Genomic DNA, 15,268 nt, shown 5'->3' with positions numbered 1-15,268 from the left:
AGGAAAATGTGTCTCAATGTTTGTCTTGCTGCTGACTCTTATGTACATTCAGAGATAACCAGTAACACTATGTTTTTTTCTGATCATTCTCTGATGTCTGTGTGGTCACTGCAAATAAAGTCTCAGGTCATAGTTGTGGATCTTAGGCATGGTCAGGCTCTTGGGTTATAGTTGTTGCTCTCAGGTCCTGCTAGGGGCTGTCAGGTCATGGTTGGGCTCTCAGGTAATTCAGGGTTCTTGGGTTATAGATAAGGTTCTCAGGTCATGGTTGGGAGATCTATGGTCATACTCAGGGTTTTGGGTCATAGTCAGGGATTTTTGAGTTATAATTAAGACTCTTAAGTCATGGTCCAGGATCTTGGGTCAAAGGTAGAGCTTGTGTAGGGAGGGAGTTCTTGTGTAATAATAGGAGCATGGTCAGGGCTCTAGGGCCAAGATTCCGGCTTTCAGGTCCTGGTTGAGACATTTAGACCATGACCCTTTTCAGTCATGGTCAGGATTCTCGGGTCAAACCTCTTAGGCCATGGTCGGGACTCTTGAGTTGTAGTTGGTGCTCCCAGGTCATGGTCAGAGCTTTCAGGTGATAGTTGAGGCTCTCAGGTCATATTTTGGGCTTTCGGGTCAAAGTTTATGGCCCCCTGGTTCATATTTGAGGGTTCTTGGGCCACAAGTATGGGCCCTGGGGTCAAAGTCTAAGCTTTTGAGTCATAGTCAAGGTTCTCGGGTTATAATTGGGACTCTTGAGTTATGGTCTGGGTACTTGGGTCATCGTTAGGACTCTTGAATCATAGTTAGGGCTCTTGGGTTATGGTCAGGGCTCTAGGGCTATAGTATGGGGATCTCGGGTAATTTATAGGGACTCTCAAGTCGTGGTTGGTACTCTCAGGCCATGCTCAGGATTCCTTAGCTAACTCTCCGGTCAAACCTCTTTTAGGCCATGGTTGGGGCTCTTGGGTCATAGTTGGGGAACTTGGGCCATGGTCAGACTCTTGGGTCACATTGCTGCTCTCAGGTCATGATTGAGGCTCTTAGGTCATACACTGGGCTCTCAAGTCATATGTGATGGCTCCTTGGTTTATTTCTTGGGTTTTGGTTATTGACAGATTTCTGAAGTCATGGTTGGGGCTCTGAGGTGATGAACAAAACTTTTGGGGCATGGTCAGGGCTCTTGGGATATAGCCTGGGCTTTCAGGCCATGGTCAGGAATCTTCGGTCATGGCAGAGACTCTCAGACCATGGTCGGGATTCTTTGATTGTAGTTGGATCTCTCAGGCCATGATTGTGGATCTTGGCTGGGCCTCTCGGGCCATGGTCCAGACTCTCAGGTTGTGATTGGGACTCTCCGGTCATGGACGAAGCTCTTGGGTCATGGTTGGACTCTCAGGTCATAGTTGGGACTCTTAGATCATAGTCAGATCTCTCACGCCATAACTGGGGCTTTTGAGTCCTAGTTGGGACTCTCAGGCCATGGTCGGGACTCTCAGGTTGTGGTAAGGACTCTCAAGCTATGGATGAAGCTCTTAGGTCATGGTGGGACTCTGAGGTAATGGTCAGGAATCTCAGGGGAGAATGATGTAAACTGAACTTACCTGTATGAAGATCCAAATGTACGAAAAGTATTTCTGAAAGAAAAACATGCACATTAAAGAATGTTAGCAGCTGTGGAATCTCCTGTGTCTCCTTAAGGATTCATATGGTGCTGACATTCTGTGTAGTGCTGTACATAGGGCAAGCAGGTTGACTGAACATCGTCATAATGTTACTGCTGACATTTGGTGGTCAGGAGGGGCGGGCTGTGTGAACACAATCCTAGATTTATTTTAGAGGACACGGTGGAAATGAAAATATTGTTTTTTTTTTTCTTTTTTACTTTTGAATGGAGCATGTAGGACTAGATCCCCTGTCACGTTTTATTGCTATCTGGGGCTCCATGCAAGGGATTTCCCTCACTTGCTGTCATAGTGATATTGGTATCACCAGACAGGTAGTGACAAAAGACTAGAACCCTTAGTCAGATTTGTATTGTTATCTGTGTCCCCGTTTCTGATTTTTCTCACACTTCCTGTCCAGTTATAACTCTTGTCACCAGAACAGGAAGTGAGGGAGGGGGAGAGGGGAATTTCCATGCCCCAAGTGGGAGCTGGGTACCTGTCAAAACTAGGTACCCACTCCCCCTCCAAAAAAATGACATGCCAAATGATGCATGTCGGGGGGGGGGGGGGGGTCAGGAGTACCTAAAGTGGAAGTTTCACTTTTGGGTGGAACTCCGCTTTAACCCTTAGAGTGTTTATTGCATAATATACCAGTCCATAGTGCTGAGAAAAGTGGGGACACACATGGGGTATAACATGTAAATGAAACCCATGCAATGGGGACTTACAGCGTGTCAGTGGGCAGAGGTGTCTGTCCTGTCGAGTCCAGGGATGGTGTTTGGCGAAGGCAGTACTGCAGGGAAAAACAGGGAGATCACTGTATACATCTAAAGTGGGTAGATCACCATAGACAGCACAAGCGGAGAGATCACTGTACACATCACAAATGGGGAGATCATTATACATGGCACAGATGGGGAGATCACTGTATACAGCTAAGGTGGGTAGATCATTGTACATAGGAGAGACCACTAACAGGGAGATCACTGCACACATCACAGGTGGAGAGACAACCATACATAGCACAAACCGGAAGATCACAGATGGGAAAATCACTGTGCTGGGCACAGCCAGTGTGCAGACCTGGGAGCACAAAGATTTTACCAATAGAATCCCTAAAAGAAGGAGGAAACTGTCCAGGAGAGGTGACTGGTAGGTTGAGCAGTGATCAGTACTGTAGGTGTAACTAAAGCCTCGTACACACGCACCGATTGTTGGGCGACCGATCGGCCGTCTTTTGTCCAGTGTTGTTGTGTTGGTTGAAATGTGCTCTAGACTTGCACTGGACTTTTGTTGGCCGACAGAAACCAACTTCAGAAGTGATGTCATGTGCTGGTTAACTTTCCGTGTGTTTTTTCTTCTCTGAGCATGCCCAGTCTTGCTCATCTGATTTTTGTCTGCCGAAATCTGTACTGACTGACGAACAATCGGCCGTTCTGGTGACGGCCAACAAAAATTTTATAGCATGCACACCAGATTTTGTTCGGCCGAAAAGTCGCAGCCGATCGGACGTTGGCCGAAAATTCACGGCCAACAATCGGTGCGTGTGTACGAGGCTTTAGAGTTGTGTTGGTTAGGAGACAGGTCCACATTCTCTTGCTTTAGAAATAATTCAATAGACTGGATGACACATGTCAAGCTAATCCTCTTACCTTCCAGGAACGGGTCACGGTGGGATTCAGGTGTCGTACGGCGTATCCACTGTACCCGAGGACTGCATATGATAAAGAAGGTCAGTGATGGAGTGTAAACTACTGCGTAGTGCAGTGGTAATGGTGGAGACAGACAAGAGATGCCCTGGGCAGTGAAACCTGGATGTGAATAGAAGTATTGGTGGGGGAGGGGAGTCTTTGTGCAGGGGAGGGGTCAGTGCATAGTAGTGAGGTCTGTTCACAGTTGTATGGTCTTTGCTCAGAGGTGAGGCCTGTGGGCAGGGGTGGTTTCTGTGCACAGGAGTGATGTCAGTGTGTAGAAATGAGGTTAGTGTTTAGGGGTGGGGTCAGTGTGCAGTGGTGAGGTCTGTATGCAGGGGTGAGGTCAGTGTGTAGGGGTGGGGCCAGTGCAACAATGAGGTCAATGTGCAGGAGTGAGGGCAGTGTAGGGGGGTGAGCTTGGTGCCTGGAATGAGGTCAATGTGCAAGGGTGGTAACTGCCCAGGAATTAAGTCAGTGTGCAGTTGTAAGGTCTGTGCCCAGAGGTGAGACCTGAAAGCAGGGGTGGAATCTCTGCAGAGGAGGGATGTCAGGGTGCAGTGGTGAGGCCTGTACAGGAGTTGGGTAAGTGTGCAGGGGTGGGGTCGGTGTGCAGTAACCTTCTAAAGAAATACATGGACAAATACTCAAATAAAAGATGCTTTATTAGATAATGTAATCAAAGCCAACATCTTTCAGGGTTTTATTAAATTCTCTTAATCAGGGTTATACACAAATTATCTTAAAAAGTCCCCTCCCACATTCCTTTTCCATGCCCTTTACCCCTTTCATTCCGCCTCCCCTCTTCCTTTTCAACTTGCCATCCACCACCTATTTCCCTTTACCTCTCCCTTCTGCTTTCCCCCTCCCCCCAAATTCCTCCTCACCTCATTCCTTTCCCCCTTACTTTCCCTCTCCTATTCCTACTCCCCTGCCTACCTCCCCTTCTCTATTCTCTCTTGCCCTTCCCTTTTCCACCCCCCCCCCCATGTTCCTGCACGCATTCTTCCTCCCCCTCTCTCCCTCAGCTTTGTCCTCTCCTTCCCCTTTCCCATTCCTCCTGTCTTACCACCTACCTTCCCTCAGCCTCAGACCTCCTGTACCTTTTCCCCCATCCTATTCCTCCTTTCCCTTCCCCCTCCTATTTCTTGTCTCCTCCCTATCCTCTCTCTGTTTCAGCTCCTCCTGTTCCTTCTTCCCTCTTCTTCTCTGCCTTCTCATCCCTATCCTTTTCCCTTCCCCCTCATGTTGTTCCTCTCCTGCTATTCCTCGCCTTCCTTCCATTCCTCCTCTCCCCTCTCTTTCCCCTCCCTGTTCCTTGCTTCTCGTCCCTCTCCCTTCCCCCTACATTTTCCACTCTCCCCTTTCCCCTCCTGTTTCTTCTCTTCCCTCTCCATTTGCCCTTCTGTTCCTTCGCCCTCTTCATCACTCTGTTCCTCCTCTCCTTGCCCCCACTTTATTTTCCTCTTTCTCCTGTTCCTCCTCCTGTCCTCATCTGCTCTCTCTTCTCTTTTATCCCTCCCCTATTCTCTTTTCTCCCCTTCCCTTTCCCATTCCCCTCCGTTTTCCACCTTCCCTCCCTGCCTGTCGGCCTCTCCCCCTCTATATTCATTCCTTTGTTTTCTCCCTCCTGTTCCCCACCTTCCCTATTTTTCCCTTCCTCCCTTTCCTCTTTCTTCCTCCTCCCTGTCCTCTTCTTCTCCCCTTTCCTCTTTCTTCCGCCTCCCTGTCCTCTTCTTCTCCTCTTTCCTCTCTCTTCCTCCTCCCTGTCCTCTTCTTCTTTTCTTTCCTCTCTCTTCCTCCTCTCTGTCCTCTTTTTTCCTCCCTTTCCTCTCTCTTCCTCCTCCCTGTCCTCTTCTTCTCCCCTTTCCTCTCTCTTCCTCCTCCCTGTCCTCTTCTTCTCCTCTTTCCTCCCTCTTCCTCCTCCCTGTCCTCTTCTTCTTCTCTTTCCTCTCTCTTCCTCCTCCCTGTCCTCTTCTCTTCTTCTCCCCTTTCCTCTCTCTTCCTCCTCCCTGTCCTCTTCTTCTTCTCTTTCCTCTCTCTTCCTCCTCCCTGTCCTCTTCTCTTCTTCTCCCCTTTCCTCTCTCTCTTCCTCCTCCCTGTCCTCTTCTTCTTCTCTTTCCCCTCTCTTCCTCCTCTCTGTCCTCTTCTTCTCCCCTTTCCTCTCTCTTCCTCCTCTCTGTCCTCTTCTTCTCCCCTTTCCTCTCTCTTCCTCCTCCCTGTCTTCTTCTTCTCTTTCCTCCCTCTTCCTCCTCCCTGTCCTCTTCTTCTTCTCTTTCCTCCCTCTTCCTCCTCCCTGTCCTCTTCTTCTTCTTCTCTTTCCTCCCTCTTCCTCCTCCCTGTCCTCTTCTTCTTCTTCTCTTTCCTCCCTCTTCCTCCTCCCTGTCCTCTTCTTCTTCTTCTCTTTCCTCCCTCTTCCTCCTCCCTGTCCTCTTCTTCTCCCCTTTCCTCTCTCTTCCTCCTCCCTGTCCTCTTCTTCTTCTCTTTCCTCCCTCTTCCTCCTCCCTGTATTCTTCTTCCTTCCCTTCTTCCTGCTCCCCTCCCTGTCCTTCTCCTACACTATGTGTATAGATGGTCATTCCCTGTGCTGGTCACTCACCGTGTCTATTTAGGTCCCTCAGCTGGAACTCACCACACGATGAAACACATCGGGACCAATCTGTAGCAGCCTGGGTCAGGCTCAACCCTTCCTCTGGTTTAACCCTAGGAATCTCAATGTGCCCCATGGACCCCGATCTGTATTTCCGGGAAACCTCCCTTCCAGTGTCTGTGACCTGCTGAAATAAAAGATTGCCATTACATGATGGTCGTCCAGGATATAATAGTTCTAATAAGAATATGCACTCACCAGGGATGGCAGGCGCTGCTCTGCTGGCCCAAATGTTACGAATCTGGCATTACGGAAGTTTTCTGATAGAGAAAGTTATAGTAAGAACGAGGCTGGACAATGGGCCCTAATCATCAATGTGTCAAGACGACCTGTCTAGTACTTCAAGCAACCAAATAACCTGAGAGCCCCCTATATTAAAAATGGCTCTCCGGAGCTCTGGTGAGGAGATAAAGGCAACACCTACTACTGCCATTACTAGAGGCTCCATCACCACTGCTGGATTATGGGGAATCCAAAAAATTTGTGCAGGATTTTCAGTCATGGCGAGAAAATATGCAAATATAACAGCAGGAATTATTCAGGTCATGGGTGGACAGGCTCATGTTGGTTTCAAATAGTTTTTGCATTTCTATTGAAGTTTATAGGGTTGCAAAACACCCTTTGAAGGTCAGGAGGTCAATCGCAGGTCAGAAGGATGTCAACTGGGGGTCAGCTGCAAGTCAGAAGGAGGTCCACTTCATGGGTGGTAGGTCAACTCCAAGTCAGAAGAAAAAAACTCAGATCAGAAAGTAGCCAACCACAGGTCAGGAGGTCAGCTGCAAGTCAGAAGGAGGTCCACTCCAGGGGTGATAGGTCAACTGCAGGTCAGAAGAAAAAAACCTCAGATCAGAAAGTAGCCAACCACAGGTCAGGAGGTCAGCTGCAAGTCCAGAAGGAGGTCCACTCCAGGGGTGATAAGTCAACTGCAGGTCAGAAGAAAAAAACCTCAGATCAGAAAGTAGCCAACCACAGGTCAGGAGGTCAGCTGCAAGTCCAGAAGGAGGTCCACTCCAGGGGTGATAAGTCAACTGCAGGTCAGAAGAAAAAAACCTCAGATCAGAAGGAAGCCAACCACAGGTCAGGAGGTCAACTGCAGGTCAGAAGTTTGTCAGCCCCAGATCAGAAGGAGGTCAACTGCAGGTCAGGAGGAAGTCAGCTGCAGGTCAAATACACCTGTCAACGAATTGTGAATGATCTCAGAAGCTTCTCAGACTGATGCAGTGAGGACAGGGGGTCGTGTGGGTGTCTCACCGGGCGCACAGGGTGTGCTGCTCCGGCTGTGCTCCTCACTAAGCTTGTGCCCCATACTGTCCACTTCCATCCTGCGAAGAGTGGGCAGCATCGGGTGGTACAGTGAGTGCTTCACTCCTGCCAGCTTGTACTTCGGTGACTCTCGTGTGGTCGAGCAGCGCCTGTACTGATTCTGTGCAAGTGCCATGGCGTGATGAAGAACACCTGGAAAGAAAACCATTCACATTATGCCAGCTCACCCCAGTACTCAAAGATTAGAAGATGATGTACAATTAGGGCCAACATAAGAAATCTCTGAGAGAAAACTTTTTAGGATACAAATCAGGGACATAAGGTCAAGAGGGGCCATTTCTAAAAATTAGGGATTTTAGTGTGTGCTGTATTTTTCAAGTATTCTCTCCCTGTTATAGAGTGGAAAAGCTGTCCTGTCCCCTGCCTGACAATGCCTGCTATATATAGACAGGGGCACAAGTAGGGGATGTCATCTTTCTATAGATGGGGGGCGGTCACATGCAGGGGGATGTGATCTCTGTTTAGATGAGGGGGTCACTCGTAGAGCATGTTATCTCTGTATATATAGAGGGTCACACATAGGGGATGCAATCTCTGTATTTATGGGGAGGTCACATGTCGGCGATATGATCTATGTATAGATTGGGCGAGGGGGGGGGGTCACACATATGGAATGTGATTTCTGTATATATGGTCACATCTAGGACATGTGATCTCTGTATAGATAGGGAAAGGGGTCACATGTAGGGGATGTGATCTCTGTATATATATATGGAGGGGTCACACATAGGGGGTGTGATTTCTGTTTATATGGAGGGTCACACGTAGGGGATATGATCTCTGTATAGATTGGGCGAGGGGGTCACACATATGGAATGTGATTTCTGTATAGATAGGGGAAAGGGTCACATGTAGGGGATGTGATCTCTGTATATATGGAGGGGTCACACAGATGTGATTTCTGTTGATTTATATGGGGGGGGGGGTAGCAAATATAGGATGGAATTTTTGTATAGATGGAGCAGGGGGTTACATGTATGGGATGTGATCTTTGTATAGATGGGGGAGGGGGGTCACATGTAGGGGATATGATTTATGATTTCTGTATAAATGGGGGGGGGGGGGTCACACGTAGGGGATATGACCGTTGTATAGATGGGGGAGGGGTCACATGTAGGGGATGTGATCTCTGTATATATGGAGGGTCACACATAGGGGATATGATCTCTGTATAAATTGGTGGGGGGGGGTCACGCATACGCATATGGAATGTGATTTCTGTATATATATTAGTCACATGTAGGGGATGTGATCACTGTATAGATGGGGGTTAACACATACAGTAGGGGATGTGATCTTTGTATAGATGGGCCAGGGGGTTACATGTATGGGATGTGATCTTTGGGGGGTCATATGTAGGGGATGTGGTTTCTGTATAAATGAGGGTCACGTGTAGGGGATATGAACTTTGTATATTTGTATAGATTGGGGAGGGGTCACATGTAGGAAATGTGATTTCTGTTTACATGGAGGGTCACACGTAGTGGATATGATGTGATTTCTGTATAAATTAGGGGGGGGGGTCATGCATAGGGAATGTGATTTCTGTATATTTCTATACATATCTTTACAGTATCTTAGGTCACATGTAGGAGATGGGATCTCTGTATAGATGAGGGGGGGGGGGTAACACATAGGGGATGTTCTGTTTGTATAGATGGGCCAGGGGGTTACATGTAGGGGATGTGATCTTTGTATATATGGGGGGTCCCACGTAGGGTATATGATCTCTGCATAGATGGGTGGGGGGGGGGGAGACACATAGAGAATGTGATCTTTGTATAGATAGGGGAGGGGGTCCCATGTAAGGGATATGATCTCTGTATAGACGGAGGGTCAAATGTAGGGGATGAGGACTCTGTATAGATGACAAGGGGGTCTAATGTAGGGGATGTGGTCTCTGTATAGATGGGGGGTCTAATGTAGGGGATGTGGTCTCTGTATAGATGGGGGGTCTAATGTAGGGGATGTGGTCTCTGTATAGATGGGGGGTCTAATGTAGGGGATGTGATCTCTGTATAGATGACAAGGGGGTCTAATGTAGGGGATGTGGTCTCTGTAGAGATGGGGGTCTAATGTAGGGGATGTGATCTCTGTATAGATGACAAGGGGGTCTAATGTAGGGGATGTGGTCTCTGTATAGATGACAAGGGGGTCTAATGTAGGGGATGTGGTCTCTGTATAGAAGGGGGGGGGGTCACACATTGGGGTTGTTTCCTTCTCACCTGTTGTGTTGTGGCCGGTCAGTGCAGCTCTGTTCCCCTCTCTATGTTTGCAGTGTCTCCTGGCGCCGGTTGCTTGGTGATGGGGTCATTGTTCTGCAGATAATGGTGAGAGTCCGGAGAAGGTTGGGGGAAGGAAGTCTTTCATTATATTCTGAATCGTTTTCGGTTTGACACATTTACATCATTTGAATTTTTTTTTTTTTTTCCAAAATCTTTTATAATTCAGGTATAGATCATTATATATTATATATACACCCATACAGGTCAGTTCCTGATATGTGAATTCATTCATCAACCAAGTTCTGTTCATCCATTTTTGTGATCCGGACATCCGACCAGACAGGCAGGGGCTTATCAATGGAAAATAGTGTCTATAGAAGGCACCCAAATTGTGTCCCTGTCCAAACCTCTCACATTGTATTTTAGGCCCCAATCACACTTGGGCGTAGCAGAAATGTGCGTTTCTGCCTGCATTTCTGCTAACCAGCGGAAAACAAACTAAAACGCACTCGCAGTGCCATTATTTTTTAATGACACCCCAAACATAGGTAGTAGTCACGTGTTTTCCACGCGGCAAAAACCGCGTGACGCAAAACATGCTTGGCTCAGGTCCAAAATTTGGTGCATGGGTTTCTTTAGGGCGTTTTTGGAGCTGAAGGAGGCCCATTCATTTTAATAGTTCCGCTCAAAAAAATGAGCAAGAAAAGGTAAAAAAACGTAACGCGGAAGGTCAAGTGTGTACGGGCTGAAGGACTCTGACATCATCTGCACTGGATGATGATGTCACCCTGTTCCTGGCACTGCAGGAGTCCCTCCTTCACTTTAGAGCTCCTTTCACATCAGAGTCCTGTTCACATCAGAACCCCCCCCTCCCCCCACATCAGGAGCCCCACTTCACCTCTTAGCCCCACTTCACAACAGTCCCCCCTTTAAAACAGGAGTCCCCTTTCACATACTAGCCAACCTTTCTCAGCAGCCTCTCTTCAGAGTCCCACCTTCACATTAGAGTCCCCCCCCCCTTAGCATAAAAAGCCCCCCCTTCACATATTTGTCCCCCTTTTTACATCACTAGTCCTCTTCACAGAGGTCCCACTTTCACATCAAAGTTTCCCACTTTAACAAAACAGCCCCTTCACACGGGACTCCTCTCTTTCACATCAGAAGCCCCCTTCCTATCAGAGTCCCAAAGAGGAACCCCCTTTCTTTTACATCAGAGTATCCCCTTGACATCAGAGTCCCCACTTTACATCAATATTGCCTCCTTCACATCAGGAGCCCTTTTCTCATAGTCCCCCTTTACACCAGCAATCCCCTTTCACATAAAAGTTCCCCCATTCACATAGGAGTTCTCGTCAGATGAGACTCCCCCCCTCCCCTTTTACAACAAGAGCCCCTTCACATCAGAGTCCCCCATTCACACCAGGAACCCCCTTTACATCTGAGTTTTCCCTTTGACATCAGAGTTCCCTCCTTTGACATCTGAGTCCCTTTTTTTCACATCACAGTCCCCCATTTACATCGGGGGCAAACCTGCACATCAGAGTCTCCTCTCTTTCTCATCAGAGTATTTCCTTGACATCAGATTTCACCCCTATTGAAATCAGAGTCCCCCATTTACATCAGGAAACCTCCTTTACATCAGAGCCCCTCTCTTCCACATCAGCTACCTATCACATCTGAGTCCCCCCTTTCACATAAGAATCTCCTTCACATGTAACTCCCCATTTTCACACCAGAAGCCTCTTTCACATCAGTGCCCCCCTCCATTCCATCAAGAGCCCCTTTCACATCGGAGTCCCTCCATACATATCAGGAACCCCCCTTCACATCAGAGTTCCCCCCGCTTTCACATAAACGTATCCTCTTGACATCAATGTTCCCCCCTTTCACATCAGAGTACTCCATCTACGTCATGAACCCCCCTTCACATCAGAGTCCCCCTTTTCACATCAGAGTATCCCCTTGTTATTAGAGTTCCCCACTTTTACATCAGAGTCCCCCATTTACATAACTCTTCTTTTTCCCTCACTCTTCTATGTTTTCTGTGTTTTATTCAGTATGTTGATAATTACATTTTTGTGGAATTTAATGAATATGTATTATACATGTGGGCCATCTAGTTATAATATACAGTGTATTGTAGATATGTAGATACAGATCCTTTAAATGTATATGGATGATATACAGTGTATTGTACACAGAGATTCTATATCTGTTTATATCATAGATATACAGTGGGTACGGAAAGTATTCAGACCCCCTTAAAATTTTCACTCTTTGTTATATTGCAGCCATTTGCTAAAATCATTTAAGTTCATTCTTCTTCCTCATGAATGTACACATAGCACCCCATACTGACAGAAAAACACAGAATTGTTGACATTGTTGCAGATTTATTAAAAAAGAAAAACTGAAATATCACATGGTCCTAAGTATTCAGACCCTTTGCTCAGTATTTAGTAGAAGCCCCCTTTTGATCTAATACAGCCAGGAGTCTTTTTGGGAAAGATGCAACAAGTCTTTCACACCTGGATTTGGGGATCCTCTGCCATTCCTCCTTGCAGATCCTCTCCAGTTCTGTCAGGTTGGATGGTAAACGTTGGTGGACAGCCATTTTTAGGTCTCTCCAGAGATGCTCAATTGGGTTTAAGTCAGGGCTCTGGCTGGGCCATTCAAGAACAGTCACGGAGTTGTTGTGAAGCCACTCCTTCGTTATTTTAGCTGTGTGCTTAGGGTCATTGTCTCGTTGGAAGGCAAACCTTCGGCCCAGTCTGAGGTCCAGAGCACTCTTTTTTGTCCAGGATATCCCTGTACTTGGCCGCATTCATCTTTACCTCGATTGCAACCAGTCGTCCTGTCCCTGCAGCTGAAAAACACCCCCACAGCATGATGCTGCCACCACCATGCTTCACTGTTGGGACTGTATTGGACAGGTGATGAGCAGTGCCTGGTTTTCTCCACACATACCGCTTAGAATTAAGGTCAAAAAGTTCTATTTTGGTCTCATCAGACCAGAGAATCTTATTTCTCACCATCTTGGAGTCCTTCAGGTGTTTTTTAGCAAACTCCATGCGGGCTTTCATGTGTCTTACACTGAGGAGAGGCTTCCGTCGGGCCACTCTGCCATAAAGCCCCGACTGGTGGAGGGCTGCAGTGATGGTTGACTTTCTACAACTTTCTCCCATCTCCTGACTGCATCTCTGGAGCTCAGCCACAGTGATCTTTGGGTTCTTCTTTACCTCTCTCACCAAGGCTCTTGTCCCCCGATAGCTCAGTTTGGCCGAACGGCCAGCTCTAGGAAGGGTTCTGGTTGTCCCAAACGTCTTCCATTTGAGGATTATGGAGGCCACTGTGCTCTTAGGAACCTTAAGTGCAGCAGAAATCTTTTTGTAACCTTGGCCAGATCTGTGCCTTGCCACAATTCTGTCTCTGAGCTCTTCAGGCAGTTCCTTTGACCTCATGATTCTCATTTTGCTCTGACATGCATTGTGATCTGGAAGGTCTTATATAGACAGGTGTGTGGCTTTCCTAATCAAGTCCAATCAGTATAATCAAACACAGCTGGACTCAAATGAAGGTGTAGAACCATCTCAAGGATGATCAGAAGAAATGGAAAGCACCTGAGTTAAATATATGAGTGTCACAGCAAAGGGTCTGAATACTTAGGACCATGTGATATTGCAGTTTTTCTTTTTTAATAAATCTGCAACAATGTCAACAATTCTGTGTTTTTCTGTCAGTATGGGGTGCTATGTGTACATTCATGAGGAAGAAGAATGAACTTAAATGATTTTAGCAAATGGCTGCAATATAACAAAGAGTGAAAAATTTAAGGGGGTCTGAATACTTTCCGTACCCACTGTATATATATATATATATATACAGTATATACTGTGTGTGTGTATGTGTATATATATATATATATATATATATATATATATATATATATATATATATATGCAGTATATATATATATATATATATATATATATATATATATATATATATACAGTATATAATATATACATAGTGTATTGTTTATACATCATATGTAGTATGTATAGTTTGTAGGCAGGTCCCATGGTATACATCCGGATCAGGGACATTAGTCGCTGGTGACATATTAGGGCCAGAGAGAAATCCTTTTTCCTGAGGTGTCAGTGATGGGATCAGACTGTAATCAGCGGTGTCAGCACAGGCAGGATTTAGTCAAGGGCGCTCCTCCTGCCTGTACAGCCCTGGCACTGCCAACTGGGTCACTCGCCCTGCACTCCGCACAGGTGAGGGGGACTGGTGCCCATCTGGGGGAGGAGCCTCAATCTATACCTTACTACATAGAGGGTAGATATACAGGGTAAGTGTATGCTGTCAGTGAGAAATGTATGGATGGAATGTATCTGAGTGATGTATGTGCAGTATACATGAATGGAATGTATTTGTATTGTTAGCATATACACCTTGTAGGGATAGATTACACCAGTGATGTGCGTACAGGTCAGAGACAGATATGTGGAGTATACAGACCTGTTACTATATGTGAGTAGAAGTACAAATGAGTCCAAGTAGATAATATATTATATGTAAACTACTTTTGTTGTATATACAGTATACTGTACATTATTAAGTGAATCTGTGCTCAGATCATGCACATTATTTACAGATTCTGAACATGCAAAAAAATGCAAGATAAATTTTAAAAAATACGCCCATACATGTGCATGTGTAAATTAACCCCTTCCCTGCCAGTGTCATTTTTACAGTAACAGTGCATATGTATAGCACTGATTACTGCAGTAATGTCACTGGTAAATCCAAAAGTGTCAAAAATGTCAGTCAAGAGTCCGATCTGTCCGCCGCAATGTCGCAGTCCCGCAAAAAAAATCGCAGATCGCCGCCATTACTCGTTAAAAAACAAAAACACCAAAAATTACAGAAATCTTCCCCTTAGTTAGTAAACGCAATAACTTTTGCGCAAACCAATCAAAATACGCTTATTGTGATTTTTTTTTTTACCAAACATAGGTAGCAGAAAACAAATTGGCCAAAAATTTTAAAAAATTTTGATTTTTACATTTTTTTGGGGGTGAATTTCATATAAAATAAAATGTTAAAAATATTGTTATTTTTTCAAAATAAACGCTCTTTTTTTGTTTATAGCGCAAAAAGTAAAAATTGCACAGGTGATCAAATACCACCAAAAGAAAGCTCTGTTTGTGGGAAAAAAAGGACTTAAATTTTGTTTGGGTACAGCGTCGCACGACCGCGCAATTGTCAGTTAAAATCGCACAGTGCCGAATCGCAAAAAGTGGCCTGGACGTAAGACAGCAAAATCCTCCGGGGGTAAAGTGGTTAAATAAAAGCTTTGGCCTTGCCCTTTCCAACTTAATCATTTGTAAGTGTGGTTTTGTATGGGGAGGGGGCAAGGGGTATTGGTTATTATGGTAACATGGTTCTCCGGACCTATGCACCTCAGCAGTCAAGATGTATTGTACTTTGTACAGCCATACACTTCAACGTAAGGCCATGTGCAAGATCCTTAAAACACGCTCTCATTCATCTCTGTTTCTACAAGCACAATGCAGAAATACATTTTAAGTTCACAACAGTTGTGTTTTTCTATAAGAACAGATCAAAGGAGCCTTCTGGCCTTCTATTGTTAACACAGCTGATGTTTCTATCAGATCATGGTAGCCTGCGGCCCTCTAATGTAAAGACACAGCATATGTT

General features: G+C 46.0%; 2 protein-coding genes across 2 annotated transcripts in view; one reads left to right on the top strand and one right to left on the bottom strand.

The window, feature by feature from the left end:
• The window catches only part of USB1 (U6 snRNA biogenesis phosphodiesterase 1), a 59,503-nt gene extending 49,847 nt beyond the window's left edge, over window positions 1-9,656 (bottom strand). The window contains exons 1-7 of the mRNA XM_082270787.1: window positions 9,542-9,656; window positions 7,245-7,448; window positions 6,192-6,253; window positions 5,943-6,120; window positions 3,305-3,366; window positions 2,381-2,445; window positions 1,590-1,622 (exon numbers count right to left, since the gene is read on the bottom strand). Of these exons, the coding sequence (XP_082126913.1) occupies window positions 1,590-1,622; window positions 2,381-2,445; window positions 3,305-3,366; window positions 5,943-6,120; window positions 6,192-6,253; window positions 7,245-7,431 (587 nt within the window). The 5' untranslated portion in view covers window positions 7,432-7,448; window positions 9,542-9,656. The remainder of the gene's footprint in view (window positions 1-1,589; window positions 1,623-2,380; window positions 2,446-3,304; window positions 3,367-5,942; window positions 6,121-6,191; window positions 6,254-7,244; window positions 7,449-9,541) is intronic.
• Window positions 9,657-13,776: 4,120 nt separating this feature from the next.
• Window positions 13,777-15,268, top strand: part of CNGB1 (cyclic nucleotide gated channel subunit beta 1) — a 107,120-nt gene continuing 105,628 nt past the window's right edge. Inside the window, exon 1 of the mRNA XM_082271041.1 lies at window positions 13,777-13,895. The gene's annotated coding sequence lies outside the window, so the exon portion shown is untranslated. The remainder of the gene's footprint in view (window positions 13,896-15,268) is intronic.

This window comes from Pelophylax lessonae (genome assembly GCF_965119305.1).
Source record: "Pelophylax lessonae genome assembly, chromosome: 10".
Lineage (NCBI taxonomy): Eukaryota > Metazoa > Chordata > Amphibia > Anura > Ranidae > Pelophylax > Pelophylax lessonae.
Note: the sequence above shows the minus strand (reverse complement) of the source record. Positions and strands in the feature narration are given on the sequence as shown.